Source organism: Sciurus vulgaris (assembly GCF_902686455.1).
Source record: "Sciurus vulgaris genome assembly, chromosome: X".
Taxonomy (NCBI): Eukaryota; Metazoa; Chordata; class Mammalia; order Rodentia; family Sciuridae; genus Sciurus; species Sciurus vulgaris.
The window spans coordinates 29,326,347-29,351,493 of record NC_136471.1 but is presented as its reverse complement, the minus strand read 5'-3'; the positions used below and the strand labels follow the sequence as shown (position 1 = coordinate 29,351,493).

The window sequence follows — 25,147 nt, the reverse complement described above, 5'->3', positions numbered from 1 at the left end:
TAAGATAGACATACAAACGCAAAGGCAATGCAGCCTTTTTTTAAAAGGGGGAACTGGCTGCAGCTCGAAAACCTGGTCCACGAGAGGACTAGTGAATTTCTATTGATTCCCTCTCCCGTGTTGACAAACGCCAGCGCCTAGGCTTTGCAGTCCGCGGCTGCAGTTTGCAGAGGAGCTAAGCGGTGTGCGGCTTTAATTCCACGTCAGATCAACTTTGATCAATATCCCCCTACCGGCCCAATTGGGAGAGCCCAATTCACCGGAGCTGAGCCTTTTGCTTTCTCCTTCTATTTCCCCCCTCTTTAGACCCACCATCTTCGGAGGGGGGGTGTCTCAGGTTTTCTTTATAATTTCTTTCTTATTTCTTTATCTCTCTCCTTTGTTTTTTGGGTTTTGGTTTTCAATGTTTTGTTTTTGTTTTGTGTCTTAGGTCTCTCTCTCTCTCTCTCTCTCTCTCTCTCTCTCTCTCTCTCTCTCTCTCTCTCTCTCTAATAGGGAGAGATCGCTTTGGCGAACCCAGCTTGCAGCCAATGAACCCGCCTTCCAGATTGGTGTGAAGACAGAAGTGAGGTGGGGGGCGGGGAGGGGGTGTGAGAGATCCTAGGAGAGGGAGGGAGGGAGGAAGGGGGAGAGAGAGAGAGAGAGAGAGAGAGAGACAGAGAGAGAGAGACAGAGAGAGAGAGACAGAGAGAGAGAAGAGAAGAGAAGAGAAGAGAAGAGAAGAGAGAGGGAGGGAGAAAGAGGAGAGAGGAGAGAAGAGGAGGAGGCGGCAGCGGAGGAGGAGGACTAGTGTGGGGTGGAAAGGAAGAGTGAGCGAGAGCAAGTTGAGGGGAGGGGGTGTAAGAGCCGGTGAATTCTTTTTCTTTTTCTATTATTATTTTGACGACTCCCGAGTTGCGCCCATGCTCTTGTCAGCTTCGTTTTAGGCGTAGCATGGCCAGGCAGAAGAAAATGGGGCAAAGCGTGCTCCGGGCGGTCTTCTTTTTAGTCCTGGGGCTTTTGGGTCATTCTCACGGAGGATTCCCCAACACCATCAGCATAGGTAAGCGACAGCGAGCCAGCCAGTGGGGCCAGGCTCTTCTGTATCTGAGACAACTGCCCCGGCGGGGCTACCGCGGCCGCGCGGGTCCCCATCCTGCATGGTCTGGGGACGGTGACTGGGGATGGGGACCCGGCAGGGATCTCGGGGATCTGAGCCCCAACCAGCTGGGTAATCTGGGGAGTGTTGAGGATGAGAGAGGGGTCTCCTGGGACTCATGGGGATGGCTGCCCGGTTTCCCAGCTGGGAGGAGCAGGGGAGATTAGCAGGAGGTTGGGATGCTGCAAAGGGGCGAAGAGTCGCGGCTTTTCAGCTCGCTGCTCTTGACTTTGCCATGGCGTGAGTGCAGCCACTGGAAGTTGTCCCAGGGTGATGCTGCCTGTCTGCTCGCGCCAGGGTTCGTAACCCGGGCTGAGGCTCCCTGTCCGCGTCTCTGGCTCCAGGGAGACAGGCTAGTGCGAGGGAATGTGTGGAACCCACTTTGGGTCCCCCAGACCTGGGCAGCAGCCAGGTCAGTAGCGGATGGGGTAGGAAGTGGGGGTGAGACAAGGAGCTGAGCGGGCGAGCGGCGAAGTCACGCAGACCACGAATTCATGAATTGCCGCTGTGTCTGTCTGGAACGCAGCTCTGGGAGCCGGAAGGGAGTTCTCCCTGATTCTGTCTGTATTTACAAGTCGAGAAGTTAGAATTGTTGCCATTACTGAACTAATCTCCTGTATTTTCACGAGGGAGGGTGGCTAATAGGGAACAGGATGGGGCAGCAAGAGGAATAAAATTGTGTTTTTTCCTACTTCTTCCTTTACACCGGGTAAAGATGAACCAGCTGTGGGGATGGGGGTGGGGGAAGAGTGTTTGGGGGGAAAACTGCTTAAGAACCAGTTTCTACTCTTGGGTGCATCGTCCTACACCAAAGCAGCCCCCTCTTCCCTTCCTCCCTTCCCTCCAGCCTCTTCTCTTCGGTCTGGGGAAACCAGGTTTCTCTTGGCCGAAATCTGAGTTCACAAGTCTGGAGAAACACACAGGTTGAAAAACAATCCTCAATTGTGCATCCCAGTAATACTGAGAGGTATATGGTACCTAGTGTTCCCCTCTTTCTAACTCGTCCTAGGGTGGGGGAACACAAGCCAAATCTTGGTTCTTTTTGCTTATAGGTGGACTTTTCATGAGGAACACTGTGCAGGAGCATAGTGCTTTCCGCTTTGCCGTGCAGTTATACAACACCAACCAGAACACCACTGAGAAGCCCTTCCATTTGAATTACCACGTAGATCACTTGGATTCCTCCAATAGTTTTTCTGTGACTAATGCTTGTAAGTAGATCTGCTTTTTCTCCCTTTGGGACCTTGGGGACCTCATTTGCATTTTGCTTGTGGTGCTTGGGGTCTGCTGTGTGCTGGCTGGTGATTGCCTCAATAGACATTTTAGGGGCTCTAGGCAATTCTGTTTTCATGTTGCATAAATCAACCCCAGAGGTTTCTCCTGCAGGGCTGAAGGCAGTGGGCAAAACTCAAGACAGTGGACAAAACTCTGTTTTGAATAATGTTTGATATAAAAGTTTCATTTTCCTCCCTGCTAAACTGGCATTCCTTCCCCCGCACCCCACTTTTTTTTTTTTTTTTTTTTTTTTTTTTGGCTGGGGGAAAAGAAAGAAAAAAATAGCATGGTCGTTCAAGGAAATTGCTTCAGATGGAATTTTAAAAAGAAGCAGCAGCAGTTTCTTGATTGAGTCAATTCAGGATGTACATTATTTAAGTGTTAAAGCTAGTGCCTGGCAAGTAAGAAGGAGCTGAAACTGACAATTGTCTAATATGTAGGAACCAAAATATGAGGAATTCCGCCAACAAGTGACCTTGAGGGACAGATCAGGCTGGAGTCCCTGGCCTCTTTCTGTCCTAGACTATCACCTTTCTTACTAAGAGAGCTCTGATAGGAACTGATAAGACTACAAACTGATTGCAAGTGATGAGTGCCTGGCAAACTGAAAGGCAAGGAGAAATCAGTGCTCAGATGAATATTTGGAAAGCTAGTTCTTTTTCGTCTGGTTTATTCACTCCCACCCCATCCCCTAATTGTTAAGGACAACATAGTTCTTAATTTAGAGCAAGAGGTTGAGGGGGAGGCTTGGTGGAGGAAAACTGAATATCAAAGAGAGGAATTTCATCAGCCCTAAAACCCCTTCTGAAATCCATAGTAGTGTCCCATGTTTATTCCTCTGGAAAGGGGGCATTTAAAAAAGTAAAACCAATCCAAAGGGCTAGTAGCCTGCTAAACTAAAGATTTTACTTGAATGGAATATTTTGTGAGAAAGACCGAGAATTCTTCGTCTAACCTTATTTCACTTAAAGTTTCACAACAATGAGGCCAATGATGACATAAAGCATGTTTTGTTTTTACGGTTGGTGTAGTTTGGAATTTTTTTCATTTTTCTTTCACGGGAAAATTATATTTAAGTTTGGTAAAGTGAAACTGTGTTTATGACATCCTTCAAATTCTTCTGTCTCAAAAGATATGTAATTTCCAAAAACTGTTGGAAGGGTCTCCAAAGGTGCAGGTTCCTTGGATCTGAAGATTTGGACTAAGGGAAAGGGGGCGAAACATTTTGCAAGTAATGTGACAGTTATTAGTGCTAAGAAAATTTTAGCTGACGGTACAGATCCTTTTATATATCTGTTCTCAGATACACTGTATTAGACGTTCTTTGGCTTTCCAACATTGATAAAAATAGGAATTTATTAATTCCTGTTAAGTGTGAAAGTTACAAAATGTCTGTCTATACTTTGCATCTTATTTAAGTAATCCCAGCCTGTCTCCACAGCATTTACAACACACATCTGACTCTTAATCCTGCAGCACTGTGGTCTTGTCAAGAGGTTGAATTTCAAGTGCAGCTTCCTAAATATCAATTAGAACAGATTTAAAACCAAGTACATGAGACTACCAGCATGTATTATCATGTTGTTAACAAATAATATTTATTTCAACTCCCTTCAGTGTCTTTCCACTGATAAGAACTAGGATAAGAGAGCCATTTAGCTTCTCAGGAATAATTGATTTCTAAAGTTTTGGTCCTGGTCTTATGGTTGAACTGGACTGACACCTGCCAACCTAGGACCATTGAAACCCTACCCAAGGAGCAATCAGGAAATGAGAAGTCTCATGTGAAAAATCTCAAGTTTGAAAATAGGTAATAAGTTACCCATATTTGTGTTCGGTTGCCTTCATGTCTACCTCTCAGGGCATTTAAGGAACAACCATGGAGAAGAAAAAGTAAAAGATCAAAATTCCTCACCCTAAATTCACAGCACTTCTACTTACAAGACTGAGCTATGACCAGGGACTTGAGAATAGGACAGAAAGGATTTGGCTCACTGTGCAACAAAAAACACAAAGCAAAAAGATGACCTTGACCTTAGTTATTCCAAATACACATGTATGCATGCACAGACACACACCACACATGGGAAAATATCTAGAAACCAGTGATGTGTACTCAGCTGCCTGTTGCACTCTCAGACTTTACAGCTCAGAAGAAAGAGGAGGCAAGCTGTCATCTTCTCTAGTCCCCGAAACAGTCATGTCTGAATGTCACAATCATTGAAAGGGTGCCAGATCTCAAAGCTGTCTCCCGGCAGCTGCTGCCTGGTAGCTTAGTATGAGAAAAATGACTAGTCCAACCATATAGTCTGAATGTGGAAACCAATGATTCCAAGGGGCCAAGGAAGTCTTGGAGGTATCTAATCCCCGCTCCACCTGGCATTGATTATTCTTTTCTTTGTGTAAGTAGAGGTTAAATATTTCAGGTTTGTCATACAATTCTAGTTCAGTACTAGAATCTGGCAATGACCCCAGATTCCATTGCTCCAAATAACTACCTGATTGTGCACAGAAAAGCCTCTGTATCCTCTGGCCTCCCCTTCCTGAGAAGCCTAGGGAAAATTTAAGAAAACCCCACATGATTCCAAATCTGGTCATCCACCTCTCCTATCTGATGTGATATAGAATGGACAGTTGAAAATTAAAGAAACTTTCCTATGGCCACACAGAATTACTAGTTTCAGTTTCTCCTAGCACCATATTGATCTCTTCTCATGATATTTTCTGCACCTTCAATTCTGAGGCAGACACATACTTTCCAGGGCATAGGTTCACAGGTAAACAGATACACAAAGAATAAACAAATGATAACAGCTTCTGTAAGTGCCCCTATCCTCAACTCTACCTTTTTATTGCCCTGCTTACCCCCCATAATGTATTCAGAAGACTCCCTTACAATAAATCCCAGGCATTAGTTACTTAAAGACTCTTCTTCACCAGCAACCATTTTTTTTTTTTTTTTTTTTTTGCACAAGCCCCAAGAGGTTTGCTTAGGACAGACTCCAACTTCATTCTGTGCCTTAAGAGGCCAATAAAAGCCTCCCTAGCTTTGAAAGGTGGTTCATTTGGGATCTCAGCTCAGGGGTGAATTGAAGTTTATCAGCGAGACTCATCTGATTTTAAGCACATGTTTCCATTTGATAGGAATTAATAGTTTGATACCTTACTTTTCAATGTAGCTTGATAAACCCAGAAAGAAAAATGTGAGAATATCTGTTTATGCATTCATATACATATATAGACACTCATATATGTATGAGTCAGTATGTATGATAAGAGATGCACAAGTAAGTTACTATTTATTCTTTAAAAAACTAGATTTGATCATCCTTGGCTTTGGGGGCTGTGGAAACAACAAGGGACTGCTGGGTCCCATTGCATGGCTTTGCTGCTGCCCTGGTTCCTCAGGAAACATCGTAGATTCCCTTGAAGTCCCCTCCTGTGTCTTGCTGCTGTGCACTTGTAGTGCACTCCACACTACACCGCCCCAGCCTCTGCAGTGTCAGCTCATTAGCACACAGATCTCATATTCCCTCTCCGCACTGTCATTGCAAAAATTGCTGTTGTACACCTTTATAGCCAACAAATGTGCTCGTGGATTACGCACTGTTTGCAGGAAGCAGGAAAAAGGCAAGTGTAACCTTAAAGGTTATTCACCACGGAATTGTGCTGTAAACACGTTGACTTAAATAAAAATCTGATGATGGAGGTGCAATGGTGATGGTGGGACTGAGAGTCGGACTTAGGAGTGCAATCTCTAATGGAGCCCCAGGCAAAATCTCTTTTGCTGGCTAAATCTAACCCATCAGCAGCAAATTTTTCTATTAATTTTTTCAAACCATTTGAAATATACCTGCTAACTGAGAACATGATCTTTTTATAACTGAGTGCATTTCGCTTCCAAGTATACTTACCCCAGACAGGTTTCCGTCTCTTGCCTACAGAGTCACAATCTAATTATCTAATTATTCTAATTGCCAGGATCCGTTTAACCATTTAGGTTCATTTGGGAAGGAAATGTCTTACTTGATCCCATGCTCTGCAATTTAGTGGATTTTGTTTTGTGCATTTGGATTTGGTTTGGGTGTTTGTCCTTTCCACGTGAGCTTTGGAACCAGGGTGAAGACCCCAGGATCACAGCTCCTGCTCTTAAGTAGATCTTCACATCTTAGCCAATGTCTGCTCTGGCTCCACCACCCGATAAGTCCCCCATCTTTGTGCCCTTGCTGCTCTCCCTTTCTCCTGTCTGCTGACCATTCTTCAGTAAGCTCACTGGCTTAGCCCACTTCTCAGCCTTCTGGCCAGCTGGCTTAGCTCACTGAAGCATGAAGCAGTTGCCTCAGTGGTGCCAGTCAAGGATCTAAGTCATCTTCTCATAAGGTTTATTATGGGTTTTTTAAAAATCTTTTTTTTATAGGGGGAGGAGGGAGCAAGGTGATGCGTTCATTTGGGCCACAAAAATAAATGGCAATCAGCAGGCTGTAAAGGTGAGCTTCCTGCAAAGTGTATTACCTCCTGTACAAGGCAGCTTCCTATTTATCCACTAAATGTGGGTAGGGGAAAATGGAACTGTTTGAGGGGAAAGAGCAAAGAGAATTATTTTGTTCTCTGTCTGTGGTTACTGCAAAACAGTCCCGGATTTTTCTTCCTCTCTGGAATTTTAACTTTTTTCCCTAAAATGAAACTAGTTCTCCAAAACTTTTGCCTGTGTAGAGGTTGTTTTCTTAATTCTGCATTTCCCTCCCTACTTTCTAAGATTGAGAATAGAAGAAGCTGGTTCAGACTTTCGTTTTATGTTTTTGACTCCTGATATATTTTTAAATTTCATTGTTCTAGGTAGTCAGAGGTGATTGGCTGGTTTTGTTATAACAGATTGAAAAATAAATGAAGCTGGCGAGGTGGTATTATTTGTCTTCCTTTGTGGACAAGAAATTTGTCGTTTTAATACAATCAGTTTAAGGATTAAATGACATCATGGATTTGAAGAGAGGGTCAGAAATTTAGAAGACGGATTTCATAACTTTGGAGAAGAATAAACATTCTCACCAAGGTGGTTTACTTTTGAACTTCTTAGATGGGGGCTGCAAAACTATATAAAATCTCATGAGACTTATCTTCTATGAAGGTCAAGATAATCAACTGTATAGTTTATGCATGCCATTAAAAATCAAGTTTTGCCTTTATTCTTTGGCTTTGATACTTTGGGTCTAACGAAATGAAACGTCCACAGGAGGGTGTAATTACTGCTGCAGGTGGGGACAATGGTTAGTTTTCAGTAAGAGTGTAGGAGTTGTGCAGACACAAAAGGACCTCCCTCCTTCCTCAGGGATGTTCAGGAAATGTCTGGGCTCCAAAAGCTGCTAAAAGCATCAGCCTGTGTGTGGGTTCAGCCCTGAGCTAGGGCAACCACCCCCAAAAGGGGTTACTCCCTAACAAAAGGTTAACATGGACAGAATTTGTTTTCCTCATAGTTCTATCTCTTCAATTGCCATTATTTTCTCCGGCTCTGTTTCTTCAGTTCATGCCCTTTTGTTGGTCTCTAACCACCTACTCACTGAGTAGCCCCTGATTCAGTGTTCCCAGCCACACTAAATCTACCTAGACCTAAATCTCTTTTGCATCAGAATATCTCTTTTCTTAGTTCATCCTCCTCAGAGGCTGCTTTCTATTTAGGGGGTTGGGGGTGACAGCTTTTTAACTAATACAGAAACACATATGAAAGTGGCAAATGAAGGGTCAATAAAGCTGGCTTTAGTCATGGAGGACGTTTACAGGTCAAGGTAAAATATTAACTACCCATAGTATATGAGTACACCAAAAACATAGGCAGGTTCAACTTCCCCATACTAAACCTAAAAGTTTTGGGGGTAATTTGGGAAGCAGCCAAAGTTCACAGGGACTCATTTCATTAAAGAGTCTGTTGTAGCATCTGAAGTTACCTTGTAGGCACTGGCAGGAAGTGTAGGTTGCAAAAGGATGATCATAGGAGGGGAGAAGGATAGTAAGGAAGTTGGGTCTCAAGTTGAAAGTTTCCATTCCCTGGGATGGCATATGGAATGCCATGTTTTATAAGGCAATATCTCTGTCACAGACACTAAATGGTAGACACTTGGAAGCCTAGCCAAGAAGTGCCTCCTCTTCATTCTTTTCATCCCTCCCTTGTCTTGGCTCAAGAATACATTCTGGCCTCCCTCCTGATAGAAATAGCCAGCATACTCTCTTCTGGATTTTCATTTGAGCATTGATGAGAGAAATATGTGTCTACATCCTTCACTCTGGATCCTCAGTTTCCAATTGTCACATGCTTCTTAAGCAATTATCCTCAACCCAATCATCATTTACCTTTGTGTGTAGGAGGCAGGGGAGCAATGATAAGAGTGAGAAGAGGAAGCACAGATAGTAATGATCCCTCAACGCTCTGTGGCACAATTCAGTGTGGAAAAGGACTTCTTGACCTTTCACATGCACACTGATCATACAGGGAATCTTGTTAAAATGATTCTGATTTAAAGAGCCTTCTGTGGGGCCCAAGACTTTGCATTTCTAGCAAACTCTCCAGTGACACCAATGCTGCTAGTCCCTCAATCACCCTTTGAGTAAAAAGAGTCCAGAGTCGGGAAACTATGATCACCAAAGGAAAGACTCTTTCAGACAAGCTTTTACCTATGTTTAGACCTTTTTGCCTTCCAAGAAAGGTTCTGTAAGAGACACATTTGGCTCATTCTGACTTAGCGATATCTCTATCATATTCCCAACAGCCTTGTGTCCATGTCAGGCAGGTAAGTGGCTTGATTAGTTGTCTGATGAAAGCATTCACTCAGAGTTAGGTTTTGTAGGAATGTAGAGGGGAGACTAGAAGGCAAGCTGAGAGAGGAAGTAGCTCATGAGTCAGGATGACAATATCTTGGCTTCTTGCCATACCCCAAAGTACCCCTTTTAGAAACAACCTGTTCAAGAGATCTGACATTGGCCTGTGGTTTCAACTCCCTTCCCACTTTGCTTCTCTGGGTCAAGGAATGCCAAAAGGAGACATGTAACATCTGTCCCTCAGCTGTCTGACTTCTCTTAAACAGGGTTAGAAACAAGAAGTACAACACAACTCATTCTATCTGGTCCTATAGGATTATAAAGATTGACTCCATTTTTAAGGCCTCTGCCAGGCACTCATTGGCAATAGGGAAGAGAAGTAATGTCACTTCCTAATGTGCCTAAGTTAAGGACTACTCCAGGGATGTCATTAAGAGATTACTCAGTGTCATTTGAGGTTTGCAAAATGGCACTCAATTTCCCTGAAATACTATTCCCCAACAGTCTATTATTAGTCTGAAATTCCATAAGTCAATTTATTTGTGTTACTGTACTGACAATCTTTGCTAAAATGCAAGTGTACTATCAGGAAGGCAATGAGTTAAATCCTTATCAGCCATTAATATTTCAGTCAGAATTCTCTGTTCAGATTACTACGTATTACCCTGCAGAATCCTCAGAGGGGACTATCTGAGACTGGTAAGTGACCCAGAATAATACATCTACCCAAGAAAGCAGAGAATCAGATGGATGGTGGGCCTAAAAGGTCTAAACATAGGTATTATAGCGGTTACTGGAAGACCCCTGAGGTCCTTGAAAAACACTTTAATACATTTTAACTATTTCTCAACTTTTTATCTTATCCGTGAATAAATTCAGGTACTTTACCAAGATCTTAACTGCCATTCACCATTATAGTTGCTTTTGACTCATCAAGTCACACCTTTTCAGTGGTAGTAGGTCTGCTACCTGTTTTACACATGTTTTTTGCTGCAATAGATAATCTGAGAGTCAGGATTCTCCAGTTACTGTGGGAAATATTCAGAAGTAAAATCAGTTTGTGATGGAGGATGGTAAGGAGTTTTTAGAGCTTTAAAAATTGTTACAATCAAAAATAGTCCCTTCTGAGGCTGGGGATGTAGCTCAGTGGTATAGCATTTGCCTGCCACACATGAGATCCTGAATATGATCCCCAGAACTTTCACAAAAAAATTTTTCATCACAACTGTCCACATTTGGCTAATCTACCTCACCAATTACTCATTACAACCAGTGCCCTCATATTTTCAGCCCCAGAAAGGGGTCAGGCTACCAGCAACCCATGAGACAGGAAGAGATTAGGACCTTTCCCACAGAGAGGTAAGTTTGTGGGTAGGGGTGTTGATATAGGTCTCTGTGTGGGTTAACAACCTTATAAATTTAAAGTAGAAAGACCACTAACATTCATAGCCAGCCAGAACCTGCTATAGAGTCTCAAATATCCTTAGATTTTATTGCAATTTCTAAAGCTACTTGTTGATTTGTTTAGAACAGTGTTTAATTGGACGACTTTCATCAGAATCACCAGAGATGCTTATTGCTTATTATATGAATTCTTGTGTCATACCCCAGATATATTGAACCAGAAAATAGAAGGATAAGCCTTTTTAACAAGCTGCACAATTTGAGAATCACAAATAAACCCTGGTACTACAAAGAGATTTACAAATTTAGATTGAATGTTTATTGAATACCCAGTAAATACTAGGTATTGTGCCAGGTGCTTTCACATATATTGCTTCTGTATGTAAGTGAGGTGCTATTGGCCCATGCAAGTATTAGCAAGTTTGGCTCTCAGACTGGAAATTCAAACCTTAAAAGGTCTGACACTAATCTCAACTCTTGGTCCCTGAGAGAAACAAAGCAAAAAAGCTGTTTGAGATGGTAGGTAGAGACAAGGGAATGATCTTCATTTTAACAAGGCTTTTTTCCTTCTTTGCTTGTTAGCTAATGATTGGTCCTTAGCCATACTATAAACTAGATGTCATGGCAAATGCCAACCCATTTGTTAATAATAGATGTATTGCAATCAGTTCACATCTCATTCCTTTTTCCCTCCTTCCCATTTTTGCTGTCAACAAATTTAAAATCAGAACTGAAATAATAACAACTACCATTCAATAAAGCTGTGCCATGTGCAAGATATTGTGCTAAGCATTTTATATATTTTCTCTCATGGAATCTTTACAACATTTCCAGAAGGGAGGAACTCACATCCCCTTTTTACAAAAGAGGAATCAGATGTGGTTCAAAAATGTATAAGAAACCAGCTCAAGGTCACCCAGTTATCAAGCTAAGTAGTGGAACCTGATAATTTCATGCCTCAGTTTCAATTGGAGTTGACATCTCAAATGACCCAAAGAGCCAGACAGATCACATAAATGTGGAAATTGGACCAGATTTGTCATAATAGGGAGTAGTGAAGCCTGTGGCAATCTGGAGGATCTGCCTCTACCTGAAGGCATTCAAATCTAATTTTTTTAAAGCTACTGTGGGATGAACGAAACATCTGCAACAGTACATGTGGTGTCTTGGGTGTAAAGTGCAACTTTTTGACCTCTAGCCTCCACTACACTATACTGCTTTTCCTGGCTAAGTTATTGGTTGAGGGAAGCTCTGTTAAATGATCATTATAAGTACTAAAAATAGCAGTGAAAAGCTCTTATAAGTAAGAATCCTTTTTTTTTTTTTTTTTTTTACTTTTTCCTCTAAGTGTGCCATCAAGGTATCTCAATATGATAGAAATCTTTCCTTTGCACACATACTTGTGATCCTCCATACATGCATGGTTTTTACAGTAGCCTTCATGACCAAGTGCCAGTTTAACTCTAACTAATCTTCCCCAGACAATACTGAGACCTATAACAAGGTCAGAATGCTGGCACAGGATTATTAGCAAGTGCTCAGTGGATCAGAAAATGTACTTCTGAGAGGGTCTACTTTGGGAAAATTGCTTAGGTTTTGGTATATGTAAATCCATAACTGGGAGGCCACTGGATCAAGTAAGAGTCTGTCAATAATAGAAACTTCCCAAAGACCCAAGAATGAGGCTCACCAACTTTAGACCAAGGTCCAAAACAGAAATGCTGCCTGGAGTTATAACCTGACCTAAACCAACTTGATCATTCACAACCATTAGGTAACTCTTTGTTGGATATCAACAGCCTGCCATGGTTAGAGTGAGGCCTAAAGGTCTCCTTATCATAACCTCATTATCGGTTGTAAAAGAAAGCCTCAGACAAAATTCTGTTTTTGTTAAAATAATAGCAATCAGGCATAAGACAATTGGACAGCCTGTTCTGTAAGCTCAGTCAAATTCAGCTCCTTCCTTTTAGGAGTTCCAACAGTGGCTTATGCAAAGTTTCACTTGAGGTGGACAAGACAAAATTCCAGTAGCAGAATTTAGTTAACCAAGAATTCCCATCAGTGGCTGCCCAAAAGACAATTTGATGAATAGAACCTAGGGTACCATTTATAAGGGATAATACTATAGAGCTAATTAGATCCTTGTATCTTCTTTCTGCTAGTTTGGGAATACCACTACCACTTTTCTAACCAACCCATAAATATTGAACACTACTAATTTCACAAATGAGAAATTTCATGTTAATTATCAAAGCTTCTAATGTTCATTGGACATAAACTCCTGGGGTATTTGTAGAATTACTTATTAATTATAATTTTTAAATGCTAGATAACTACTCCAATGAGAGTAACTGACCATGCCTAGGATATAAATTAAGATCAACCCACCCACACATATACCACATAAGTTATGTTGAAATCTTATGAAGTAAGTGACATGAAATATGATTGGTACACCATGTTTCTATGGCCTTAGGAAGCAGTAAAAGCTGTGGAGGGAACAGGGTGTATGGAAACGAGCAATGGGCCAGGAGTTGGGAGGTCTGGATTCCAGTCTTAGATCTGACCTTAACATCACAGATGAACTTGGTCAAGTCTCTCTGTGTCTGGTTCTGGGTAAGTTTCTTAATTTTTAAAAAAGTAGGGAGGGTCTTCTGAATGATCTTTGAAATATCTATAATTAATGTCTCATGATTAATTCTTGTTCCATTATTTCTTACTGAGGAAAGCCCATCCCAAAAGAAGTCCCTCAAATTCTTCTAATCTAGAAATTTATCCTCATATTCATCTATTCTGTGCTTTCATAAGACTCCAAGATGAAAATATCAAATTTATGGAACCAATGGATAATGTTTCCAGCCAGTTATGGATTATCCTTTTTCATCCCAACTCTTCCACTTACTAAATGTGAGACTTTGGGCAAGTTACTTAACTTCGTTGTGCCTCAAGTTCCCCAATTTTAATAATTCTTACCTTGTAGGGTTGTTAAGAGTTTTCAATGAAATAAGTCTTAACTCCAAGGGGTGGGAGGGGTGGGGGGAAGGGAAAAAATAACAGAATGAATCAAACAACATTACTCTATGTAAATTTATGATTACACAAATGGTATGCCTTTACGCCATGTACAGAGAAACAACATGTATCCCATTTGTTTACAATAAAAAAAATGCAAAAAAAAAAAAACCACTTTTAATAGTATCCAACACATGTTGGATATTATTATCAATATCATATCAATATTATTATCAGTATCATCACTAATTTAAGATCTTTTGAACTTTGATCCTAAAAAGAGAATGATAGCATCATTTGAAAAATAAAATCTCTTATCAATTTAGGGATCAGATTTCCTTCCCGTGAATAGCTGTCCTCTGAGCATTTCTATAGTTCTCGGTTCTTCCCCAAACCCCAGAAAACCCTCACATCACCCCTTCAGATTACCAGCCCATCAGCCTACCCATAAACATCTCACCAACACATCCAAGTTGCCCACCCAATTTACCGTTTGGCAGTGACAGATACTCAAATACCTTATGTCAAGAAAGCCTGAGTTGCACATTTCTGCATAATCTAAGGGCTAAAGTATTCAAGAGAAGGCCTAGGGTCTTCTTTCCCCCCCAAAAAATCTATCTTTTTCTCTAATTCAATCTGTCTTCTAATCATAAAATGAGTCATCTTTCTGTTCCTTTGTGGCGATTCATTAAATAAACAGTGCACATGTAGCCCCTGTGACTTCCTAAAGGCCCTGGAGGCATCCACTTGTCCTCTGAAGGATGAGTCAGAAGAAAACACTTGGACCAAGCACCAGGAAACTGACTCTGCTGTCAGGCACTTAATCTTCTTGTGGAACTGTAGCTGCCTACTGAGGAGCACCAAGAAAAGCAACAAGAAATTATTCCTCCCTGGTGGATACCCTTTCACTTTCTTGGGTACTGTAGGTCCATTAGTGAGTGAATTTTCTTCCTGGACCCTGGAGTTAAGAGCCCAAGAACTGAAGGGGGAAACACTCCACTCTGCCCATTCTGCTCTGGAGCAAACACTACCCTGACACACACATATTGCATTCATCGTCACCTCATTTTTTTCTACTTCTTGGTGACACTTAGCAAGTGATAATTCTTTTTAGTCTTTTGCCATCCAGATAATGAAAGCTCAACTAAGACCCATTTTTAGCACATCCCTGAGTCTATGCACAGCCTCTTATAAAAGTTTAGTCCACTTTGTACAAGAGCTATGAATGGTAGGTGGCCTTTGGCCTCTTTGATTCTTCCAGGCTCAACTCTTACTGTTCCCAATTCTTTATTTTAGAGCCTATAGACCTATAGAACATGAAGAGAGGGAAACCATGTGGAAAGTTGTATGTTCCCTGAAAAAAGAGACATAGAACTATCCAGCTCTTTCTATGCTCTTGGCTCTAGAGAGTTGTACCTTACTCCCAGAATGAAAGGGTTGTTGTTTGGCCCTTGTGCAGTGGAAATATTTTTCTTATACTCACTTTGGGAGTTACTAAAGAGCAAAGAATGTCTCTAAATTAGGCTGCCTACATTTGAATCTTGGCTCTCTCACTAGCCATATGACCTTGGGTAAATTACTTAACCTCCCTGTGCCTCTCTTCCTCATCTGTGAAATGAGGGTGAATATAATAGTAACTACCTTATAAAGTTGTTGTGAATATTAAATGATATCATCCATGTAAAATATTTACATGAGGTGTGGCATATAGTAAGTGTTCAATAAATGGTAACTGCTATAAACACCAAGTAATGAGGTGGTTGGTAAATGAAGGAGAGGAATAGAATTAGTCAAAACCAAGCTCAGGAAGAGATTCTTCCCATCTCTGCCCATTCTAAGTTAACTTGTACCCTCTGTAAATCTGTAACTGAAAAGAAGCTCGATGGGGTAATCTTTACTAAGAACACTACTTTGAGCATAAGAGATTTTATTTGAGGTGAAAAAAAATGTGGAGAAAGAAAGAACTGATGTTGATATCCCAAAACTCCAGGGCATATGCAGCATTAACCCTAATCATGCCACCATTAAATGGAATTGTTTAAAAGGACATGTTTCTTTCTGATTTTTTCTCTGAACTAGATAGAATTTTATTACTATCCATGCTTTGGATACAACAACATAGATAGTAACATGATAACCTTAGCATTTTCTGGTTTAAAGGAAAGACCAATCTTTCCTAAAATGTATATAAATGTGTTAATGTGTTTAAAGTAGAAGAGTAGAAAAGTGGATCCTGCAGTCTTCACTCAGACAAAGAGTGATTTTCTGAGTTCTTTAATTGAGGGTGGTGTGTGGATGTAAGTTTAAAGCATCTCTGTTTGAGTGGATGAATTTTCTTCTTTTGATGGTACTTGCCTAAGTCAGGCTGAAAATAGCAAAGGAAGGTGATATGGAAAAGGTTAAAAGAGAAATTTTGCTAATGTGATTTTCCAGCATTTCAGTCTCCATTCTCTCCAGAGCAAAGGTTAACTACCTAATTCCACAAGCATAGATTTGCCAGAAAGGATCCTGCTGAGCACTACTAGGCAATACAGACATTTTCCCTCCTTTCTCTTCCTCTGTTTTGGATCTGGTTTAATAGCATATTGTCTCCAGTGGGCCAAAACCTGAGTAACAACAAAGACAACTTTTTTCCATTCATAACCCATGCTCTACCAGCATCATCTCCTCTTCTCATTTCTATTCAATTCTACTGTTATGTTTTCTTTTTTTTTTTTTTTTTTTGCAGTACTGGGGATCGAACTCAGGGCCTTGTGTTTGCGAGGCAAGCACTCTAACAGCTGAGCTATCTCCCCAGCCCTGTTATGTTTTTTTATAGATCATTGTTCTTCCTTTTACAGATGAGGAAACTGAGGAACAGTGAGGCTAAGTGATTATCCCAAGGTCGTGCAGCTATTTGATAACTGAGCCGGGATTACAATGCAGGTCTTATAACTCTTGGCAATTCTCTAAGATGTCTTCCCACCATAATTCCTCTTCGTTTAACTTTCACTGCTGCACAGTGATGTTCTATGTGAAAATGGCAACACTGTTAGTTTTAAAAAGGTGGCAGAGAAGAAGAATAAATTCACAGCAAGTGAAATGGAAATGCAGTAAAGTATGAGTTTCAGGGGCCATGGTCAATGGTATCTTCCATCTAGTGCCACAGAGTTAACCTGTCATCATTTTACAACCCTCTGATTTATAGACAGGAATGAGCAAAACAAAGTCTTGAAGCCTAGTTATAGATCACAGACTTTTGGAGCTATAGCAAGTAGTTCTAGTCCAACTACCTCATTTTATGACTGAGGAAAGCGAGGACAAGGAAGAGAAGATTTTCCAAAGACGATACAGCTCCCTAGTGGCAGAAGCAACAGATTCCCTTATTGGGGTCTTTTCCAACATGTTTTGCAACTATACCTACAGAAAACTGTACTAAGGCAACATCATAGGTTTTATTGCTTTAATATATTTCTGGAGTATCTTTTTCTATAATCATTTCATGTATGTAAGTCATATTATCCCAACCTGATATTTTAAATGTAGAAAACATTTTAATGATTATAGAAGTTAAAATATAAATTTAATTAATGCTCATTATCAAAAACTTCAAAAATATATGTAAGAAAAAATCACCCAGGTAAAGTAAAAATCATAGTGGGTTTTACCATAGACTCCAATTTTCATCCCACTTTATAAGTTTATATTATATTGGGAGTATTTTTCTGGACCCTTTAAATCTTTTTTATATTTTTGATGTTTTTACTATTTATAAATTATTGTATTGCATTACTTTATAACGTGTATATATGACCATATATATATACATTTATATATTTTATGTATTTATACATATGTATAAATCTATTACCAAATTCTATGCATCCAGACAGATTTCCCATTCACTAAGGTTTACAATTTTGCCTCAAATTCCTGTAGCATTTACATTCTAGCAGCATTTACATTCCAGTACTGGTCTAAAAACATAGTAAATACATAATACTTTATGACCATTAGTTGCTTTGGCCTTCCAGAATGATCATCATTCTTCCACCAGCAGGGCAACAAAAATGAGGATTTGACATTCTGTCCTCTTTAAGGTATATATTATATAATCCACAACAGGCAGTAGAGTAATAATAATTATGTTTAGAAGCCAGATTCTCTGGGTTCAAATCCTGGATCTATTTCTTTCTAGTTGGATAGCCATGAGTTAGGAACTTAACCCCTTCAAGCTTAGTTATTCTGTCTTACAAATCAAGAAAATAGTAATATCTACTTTATAAGGTTATGGTAAAAAAAGTTAAATCATAAAATATGTAGAAAGTACCTGGCACTTAGTGAACATTCAAGAACAAACAGTTAGTTGCCATTATTATATCTGCCAAAGGAAAAAGGCACCAGACTTTAAGTCAGAAAACCTGTGTTCCTGTTCCATATCTGCTGTTATCAGGCCCTATGATCCTACATGAGTTGTTTTACTGGTCTAGGACTCAGTTTGTGTTATGGTTTATATCTCTGATATCCCTGAAAAGCTCACATGTGAGACAATGCAAGAAAGTTTAGAAGTGAAATGATTGCATTATGAGAGTCTTAACCTAATGGGTGCAATAATCTGCTTTTAGGGATTAACTGGGTGGTAACTGTAGGCAGGTAAGATGTGGCTGGAGCAGTAGGTTGATGGGGTTTGCCCTTGGGATTTGTATTTTGTCTTTGGTGTGGAGGTCTCTCTCTCTGCTTCTTGGTGCCATGTCCTGAGCATCTTTCCTCTACCACACTCTTCCACCACCCTAGGCCCAAAGGTATGGAGTCGACCATCTATGGACTGAGGCCTCTGAAACTGTGAACAACAAATAAATTCTTCCTCCTCTAAAACTGTTCTAAAACTGTTCTCGTTGGGTCTTTTGGTTGCAGCAGAAAAAAAAAGCCCTGACTAAAACAGTTTCTTTATCTATAAAATGGCATAATAATGCCTGAGCTGTGTACCTTGCAGGGATGTTACAAGGTCAAATGAAAGAGTGAATGTTAAGGTGCTTTGAGAACAATGAAGTGTGATTGCTAAATATGTAAAGTTAGATATAACATATGATTATCATATGGTAGGACTGGAGATGCTGATGGTCCCGGAGACTATGCTGAATATACTGAGCTTTGGAAGATGTTTTTAAAAGAAAACTCCTAAAAGATAACAGAATGAATCAAACAACATTGCCCTATGTAAATTTATGATTTTTAATAAAAAAAAATGGAAAAAAATTCTTAAAAAAAAAAAAGAACAGAAAACTCCTAGTATCAGAAATATAGACCATGGGCTAGGATTTTGGCTCAGTGCCTGGCATGTGTGAGGCCCTGGGTTCAATTCTCAGCACCACATATAAATAAATGAACAAAATAAAGGTCTATCAACATCTAAAAATATTTTTAAAAAGATATATAGACTGTTATAGACAGAAGGGACCATGGAAGTCATCTAATTCAACATCTTAATGTTGCATACAAGAAAAGAGATTCTGAGGGTGAGAGCTCAAAGTCACAAAGCCAGTTACAAAAATAGGACTAGAACTCAGGTATTTCCTAAACACAGTCCTAAAGTAATCACTACATCATTTTATGAGTTGACCTTTATTGAAAAGGGAGGGAGTAAACAAAAAAATCCAGATTTTAGGTAGAGACTAAATAATTGAGTTGTTATTGTTAGGATAAGCAAAGTACAGCATAGCACTAGTATATTTTTAAATATCAATCTTATTCCAGATGATGGGGGTTGAGGTCAGTCAGGTGTGGAGACAGACTTGACCAGATTCTGAAGAGATTTCTATTGTCCCCAGCAATGCCGACTACAGCAGATGGCCTTCCTTTGATTAGTAATATTTGTCTTTGAAGTCCGTCCTCAGTGATGGGTTTTTGGAAAACTTGTTAAAATGGTTGAAATTGCTGGTTGCTTGAAAATACAATTGCCAATTGTTGGACTGGAGTAAATTGATTACAGCTAGAGGACTATTCATTTTCCTTTGGCATGCAGAGCAGCCCATGTCAGGCAAAGGCTGCAACACTGATGGTAGCTCAGAGATCACTGCATCCCGTGAATTATATCCCTCCAGGTACTCAGCAAATATATGTGTTGGATACTTTCATCTTTATATTATTTTAGCTAAGATGAGAGCACATAAGCACTTCTGTCTGACAACCTTCTCAAGTTCAACAGCATAGAAGGTTATTTTGAAAAGAAATAAGAAAGGAGTTTTTCAATAGAAGGCTCCAAAGGTGACTAAAAATGCCATCCAACAAAGCAGCCCATTAAGAAATGTAGTATGAAATGTGTTAAGACGATAAACCCAAATGAGGTCTCACTATTCTTAGCTCCAGAATTTTGGCTGCATTCAGCTGCCACTGCCATCTGGACAGTGTCCATTGAGGTTCACCCCCCATCCAATCCTGCCGTGCCCTCCTCTGCCCCTCAGGTGAAGAGGACCCTATTGCCAGAGACAGCTCACCTTCACCTGGTCATCCCCATAGCTCCTGCTCAGAGGGACTACTGCCTTGGCCAGAAAGCACTGTAGAAGTCAGCAAGCTGTGTGTCATGCTGCAGAGATCACAGGCTACTGTGCCTAAAATGTTCACCAGGTGGGGGCCAGCCAAGATGGGTTTTCCTGCATCTGGAGTGAGTGGACAAATTCCGAAACTAACAAGGTGGAAGGAAAGGGAAAGTGACCTTGTTCATTAAATCCTGTTATGGCACAACAAGCTGTCCCAGGAAGCTTGAAAGAAACAAATTCCAAGCAAGTCAAATTCAGGCCTACTTTACACTGTGGGAAGTAAACATATGGAATACCTTAGCCTAGAGTTGGTGCCAGTTGAAAACATAAATACTGTCAGACAAAGTTCAACAGAGTCATGACTGCCAAGGCAATGATAGGTTATTAAGGGAAACAAGGCTGTTTGGGGATATGTTTAATCTCCAAGTTCAAAACCAGTGAGGACAACAGATCCTCTGACAGCCCTGGTGAGATGAGTCCTGAAAACATGCATGGACTCAGAATTGTGAGTTTGTTTTCTAATTAAGCTGAGAGAGGGGAGGGAGATGTGGTATTTAATGTTGGTTGCTTCAAACCAAGAAGCTGAAATCTCTGGTTTGCTGAGGGTGAGATTCTTGCAGATATATTAAGGGGAGCAATATGTTGTAGAATAAAAAAAAAAAACCTTGCTTTTTCTACCCCCCTTGCTCTTCTACTACAAACCAACTCTGTGACTATTCTCTGTTTAGGCTGTTGTCTTTTCCCATTTGTAAAATAAGGGCATTAGACCAGGTGACTTCACAGGTACTTTCTAGCTTCAACTATATTTAATTCAGATGATATCATGGAGTTTCCTTAGAGTGTTTTGAGGAGCACTTCCCCTGTCTTTTCCCTTTATTACTCATGAGCTCAGGGTCTTCAGGGTACTCACAATGCTCAAAGATGCCCCAAACTCCACCAATATGTCTTACTCAATCCTGGAACACCTTAGCCTAGAGTTGGTGCCAGCTGAAAACATAAATACTTTCCTCATCATTGGAATAGGAGCCATAGTACTATGTTCCTTCTAGGGTGATTGTCAGGATTACATGAGGAAATTCACATCAGATGCTTAGTGTATTGCCTGGCATACAGATTTTCCACCAATGGGCATCCTTCATTCTCCACGAAAGAGATGTTGAGCTAAAAGTCAAAAACAATAAATCAATGCATGTTGAGCTGATAAAGATGAACATAACTTTTAAGTAGAGGCAAATTATCTTACTTCTCAGGGCCTCCATGTTCTGGTCCTTATAATGACATGTTTAGAATTTATCAGGAGCATTTTGGAAACTGCACGGCCAGAAAAAGAACTATTTCTGGTAAGGGCAGCATCTGGGTAACCCTCTGATTCTTACTGCATAGATGAATGTTTCATTTACCTCCTGTGGAAACAGCCTAGTCTATGAGGTAACTGGGGTAACTGATAGAAAGGGAAGTTCTCAAAAGTGACTCCTTGATGTGGCTTATCCATTCAGTACTGAACAATATTTCATCAGACCTGTTCAAGGTATAAAGTTAAACTGTGAGTTGAGAACAAAGCCAGGAAAGGTTAATAAAGGATCATTAATGTATTCTTCAAATCCTGTGTTCTGCTGTGTGGGTATGTGTTAGGGAGGTAGGAACAGATATTACAATGAATCAACTTCTAGAAACCCCATAGCTCATCTTAATCAAGAGTCCTAAAGATAACTTCTCTTCTTTAGCTTTTCTTTGTGAAAAGCTCTAAACCTTTAGTAGAAAGATCCCAGTAATTAATTGGGATACATGTATAAACATAAATATGCCTTAAGAGTTTAATGAATCAGGTAAGAAAGTAAAGAGAGGTAATCCCTAAAGGTTTGTACCAGGTCCAGCATGAGGGAGGGTAAGAGAGATGACGATCTGCACTGAGTGCTGGCACTTTACAAGGAGCATTCATGGGTTAAACAACTTTGTGTTATTGTAACAAAATACCTGGGATAATTAATTCATAAGAAGGAAGTTTATTTTGGCTCATAGTTTCAGAGGTTTCAGTCCATGGTTTGCTGGCTCCATTGTCTTAAGGCCTATGTCAGTACAGAACATCATAGCAGGGAGTGCATGGTGGAACAAAGTTGCTCACCTCCTGTTGGTCAGGAAGCAAAGAGAGAGAAAAGGGCCAGAGTTCCAGTATCCCCTTCAAGGGCATGTCCTCAGTGACATAACTTCCTTCTACCATCTAGCAATAGCACCATGGTGTGGGGACCAGGTCTTTAGCATATGCATCTTTGGGAGTCATTTAGTATCTAAACTATAACAATCCACAAATGAAGGATGGTAGAAAATCTATAAACAATAAGATAGGTAAGGCAAATGCTATTATTATGCCCCTTTTACAGTTAAAGAAACAGGCTCAGAGAAGTTAAAGTTCTATTCTCAGTAAGTTCCAGGATATGGTACCCAAACCTAAGTCTAATCCTGTACTGTTGTCATTCACCGTGCTCTCTCCATTTAACTAGTTTTATAAGGGAGAGTATGGCTCCATCAAAACTAATTTTCCAGATAATTGAAGCACACGTCTTACAGCAGCACAAGTGCTATTTTTATTTTAACCATTTTTGAAGAAAAACTTTCTACAATGCATTGCACACCTCCACGCCTTATTATGCAGAAGACACAGATTACTGTGCTTTTAATCTTCTATTTTCATAGCTTTCTATCTCTTCTCTCACTGTGGCTGACAACGTTCAATACTTTTTAGGTTACTGAAGATAGCATATTTGAAATGGGAACTCCTAAAAGCAAATGTACTAAAATGTGACAGCTGACAGTAAGGTAAATGCAAGCAGAATCACCAACTACAAAAGTCCAGCAGTTTGAGACTATTTAGCACGAAGGCAAATAGATGTAAGGGGCCAAATGGCCTCCCAGACAACAAACTTGGTATTGGGAATTGGAATTCCCAGTAAAGACCCAGAAACATCAATAGAAAAATTGAATTGCACTCATTCCACTACACTGGCAGGCCATGGGGAAGGGGTGATAGGAGAGGTCCATCCCAGCTGGGGGGAAAATTTATTCTACAGATATTGTTTAGAAATGCCTGTTCATGATGATAATAATAAACAGACTTTTAGATAGTGTATTACTGCCTTTAAATTCTCCACACACAACACACTCTCTTTTGTTTGCATCCAGGCAGACCACTCTTCCCACCCCCACGGCCATCTCAGTATAGCAGTACTTTACTGCATTTAAAAAGGCAGAAGCAGGGGTGTGGGCTTCCATTTGAAAAAAGATTCTATCTAAAGTGGTATATCTAAAGGGGTAAATATTCACTGATCTGGAAAATGTATCCCATGTGAGTTGCATGGGAAATTACTGTATGTTTAGCCTGTCATTTCCCTTTTCCTTGTCCCACCTGTAATTTCAAAGAAAAAGAAAAAAACCCTACAAGCAAACCCTCTATAGATTGCTAGCCTATTGGCCTGCTGCAAGCAACTTGGATCTTTTCAAATTCCAATCAGAATGGGCTCTGCTTTGCCTTCTCCATCTCTGTCTCCTCTGACCCAGCAAAGTTTCCCATCTTTCATCCTGTCACTTAGCTAATGGTGTGTGTCCCTCTTGCATACATTCTGTAGTCACCAGCTTCTTTCACTAGTGGAGTCGTCAGTGAGATGCTCGGCAGATGGTTCACTGGCTGCCGTTCTTGTCCCCTCACTGCAGCAATCTGTTGTTCTAAATCAAAATGTTAATGAAAAATAAAAGAATGCAGTGCCAATGTCTGTCTGATTTAAATTAATATAGAGTCAGTCATACCTTTTGAGGCAGGTTTTACTGGCACAAGATTCTCCATACAGGCTGCCCATATTGTGTGTGGTTTGTTTTTTTTTTTTTTTCCCTCTAATTAAAATTAAACACTTTCATTTATCTAATTCTCTCTTGGTGCCCTCAACCTGTTCTTTTTAATAATAACAAAGGCCTAACAAACAGTCGACTCCAGTGTTCCAGGGAATGGCATCTCACCTGGTGGAACATAATTTTGAGAGATATTATATGTGATGTCTAATTATAAACATGCTTTGATTAGATGCTGTTTTCAATACTGAAATGACACGTTTACTAAATGCCTCAAGTGCAGCTCTAAGTTAGGCATGTGGTTATTGAAATCTCTTTCAATCCGTTTGTTTTAAAACTGCTGGCAAAATCATTGCTAATTTGCTACTTTATTTACAAGGGCCCTTAACTTTCTACATACTCAGCACAGTATTCATTTCTGCTGCAGCAATAGGACTGCTCCCCGCTTTGGGGAAAATGGATGTGTCTGCAAGATGATCTATGCAAGACAAATTTTCAACTTTAATTTAGAGAGAAAGTGGCTAAAATGATATTAACACACCTGGTAGGGGAAAATCACCTCAGTGTTTTAACTTGCAAACAATTCTAGAAACCAAAAAGGTAGTTTCAACCAATTGCAGAAGACCACATATTTCATATATTTTTCAGGTGAGTTCTTTGAAGATACTTCTAGGAATAGCATAATAGGAATTATTATAATACAATGATTTAGGAATAATTTAGTATAATTTAGGAATAATAAAAGCTGCAAGTACTTCTTATATTGGTTTACATTTATTTGGTCTTTCAGTAATTAAAATAACCCTATAACTTAGGTCTATTTCACAGATGAGGAATCTGGGGCATAGAGAGGTTAAGTTACTTGCCCAAGGTCATACAACTACTGACAGAATTAGAGATTAACACACCTATCTCCAGAACTTTCTCTTTTAATCACTATCTCCTTCTATTCTGTGCCAGAAGGAACACAAATTCCAACATTTTGAGAAGCAAGCTATTGTTTTCTTTCAGATCTGTAGAAAGGTTGTTCTTTCGTTTATTTGTTTGGTTTTGCTTCAAACTAAGTAAGAAGCAAGCTTCTAAATCACTAGGGCTTGCTCCTTGCTAAATATATGTGCTATTTGCATGTATCACTACAATTAAGACTAAGGTGAGTCAG

The 25,147-nt window shown here is 40.1% G+C and overlaps 1 protein-coding gene across 7 annotated transcripts in view; it reads left to right on the top strand.

Annotated features, from left to right (window-relative positions):
• Nucleotides 1–239: 239 nt before the first annotated feature.
• The window catches only part of GRIA3 (glutamate ionotropic receptor AMPA type subunit 3), a 271,799-nt gene continuing 246,891 nt past the window's right edge, over nt 240–25,147 (top strand). For 5 of the 7 annotated variants that reach the window (XR_013761060.1, XM_079123361.1, XM_079123365.1 and 2 more), the window contains exons 1-2: nt 748–1,042; nt 2,191–2,349. Coding sequence is in view for 6 of the 7 variants with exons in the window: in XM_079123361.1 (XP_078979487.1) it covers nt 934–1,042; nt 2,191–2,349 (268 nt within the window). In the remaining variant the exon portion in view is untranslated. Of the gene's footprint in view, nt 571–747; nt 1,043–2,190; nt 2,350–25,147 lie in introns of those variants that run through there. The other 2 variants (XM_079123363.1, XM_079123362.1) reach the window with 2 other exon arrangements.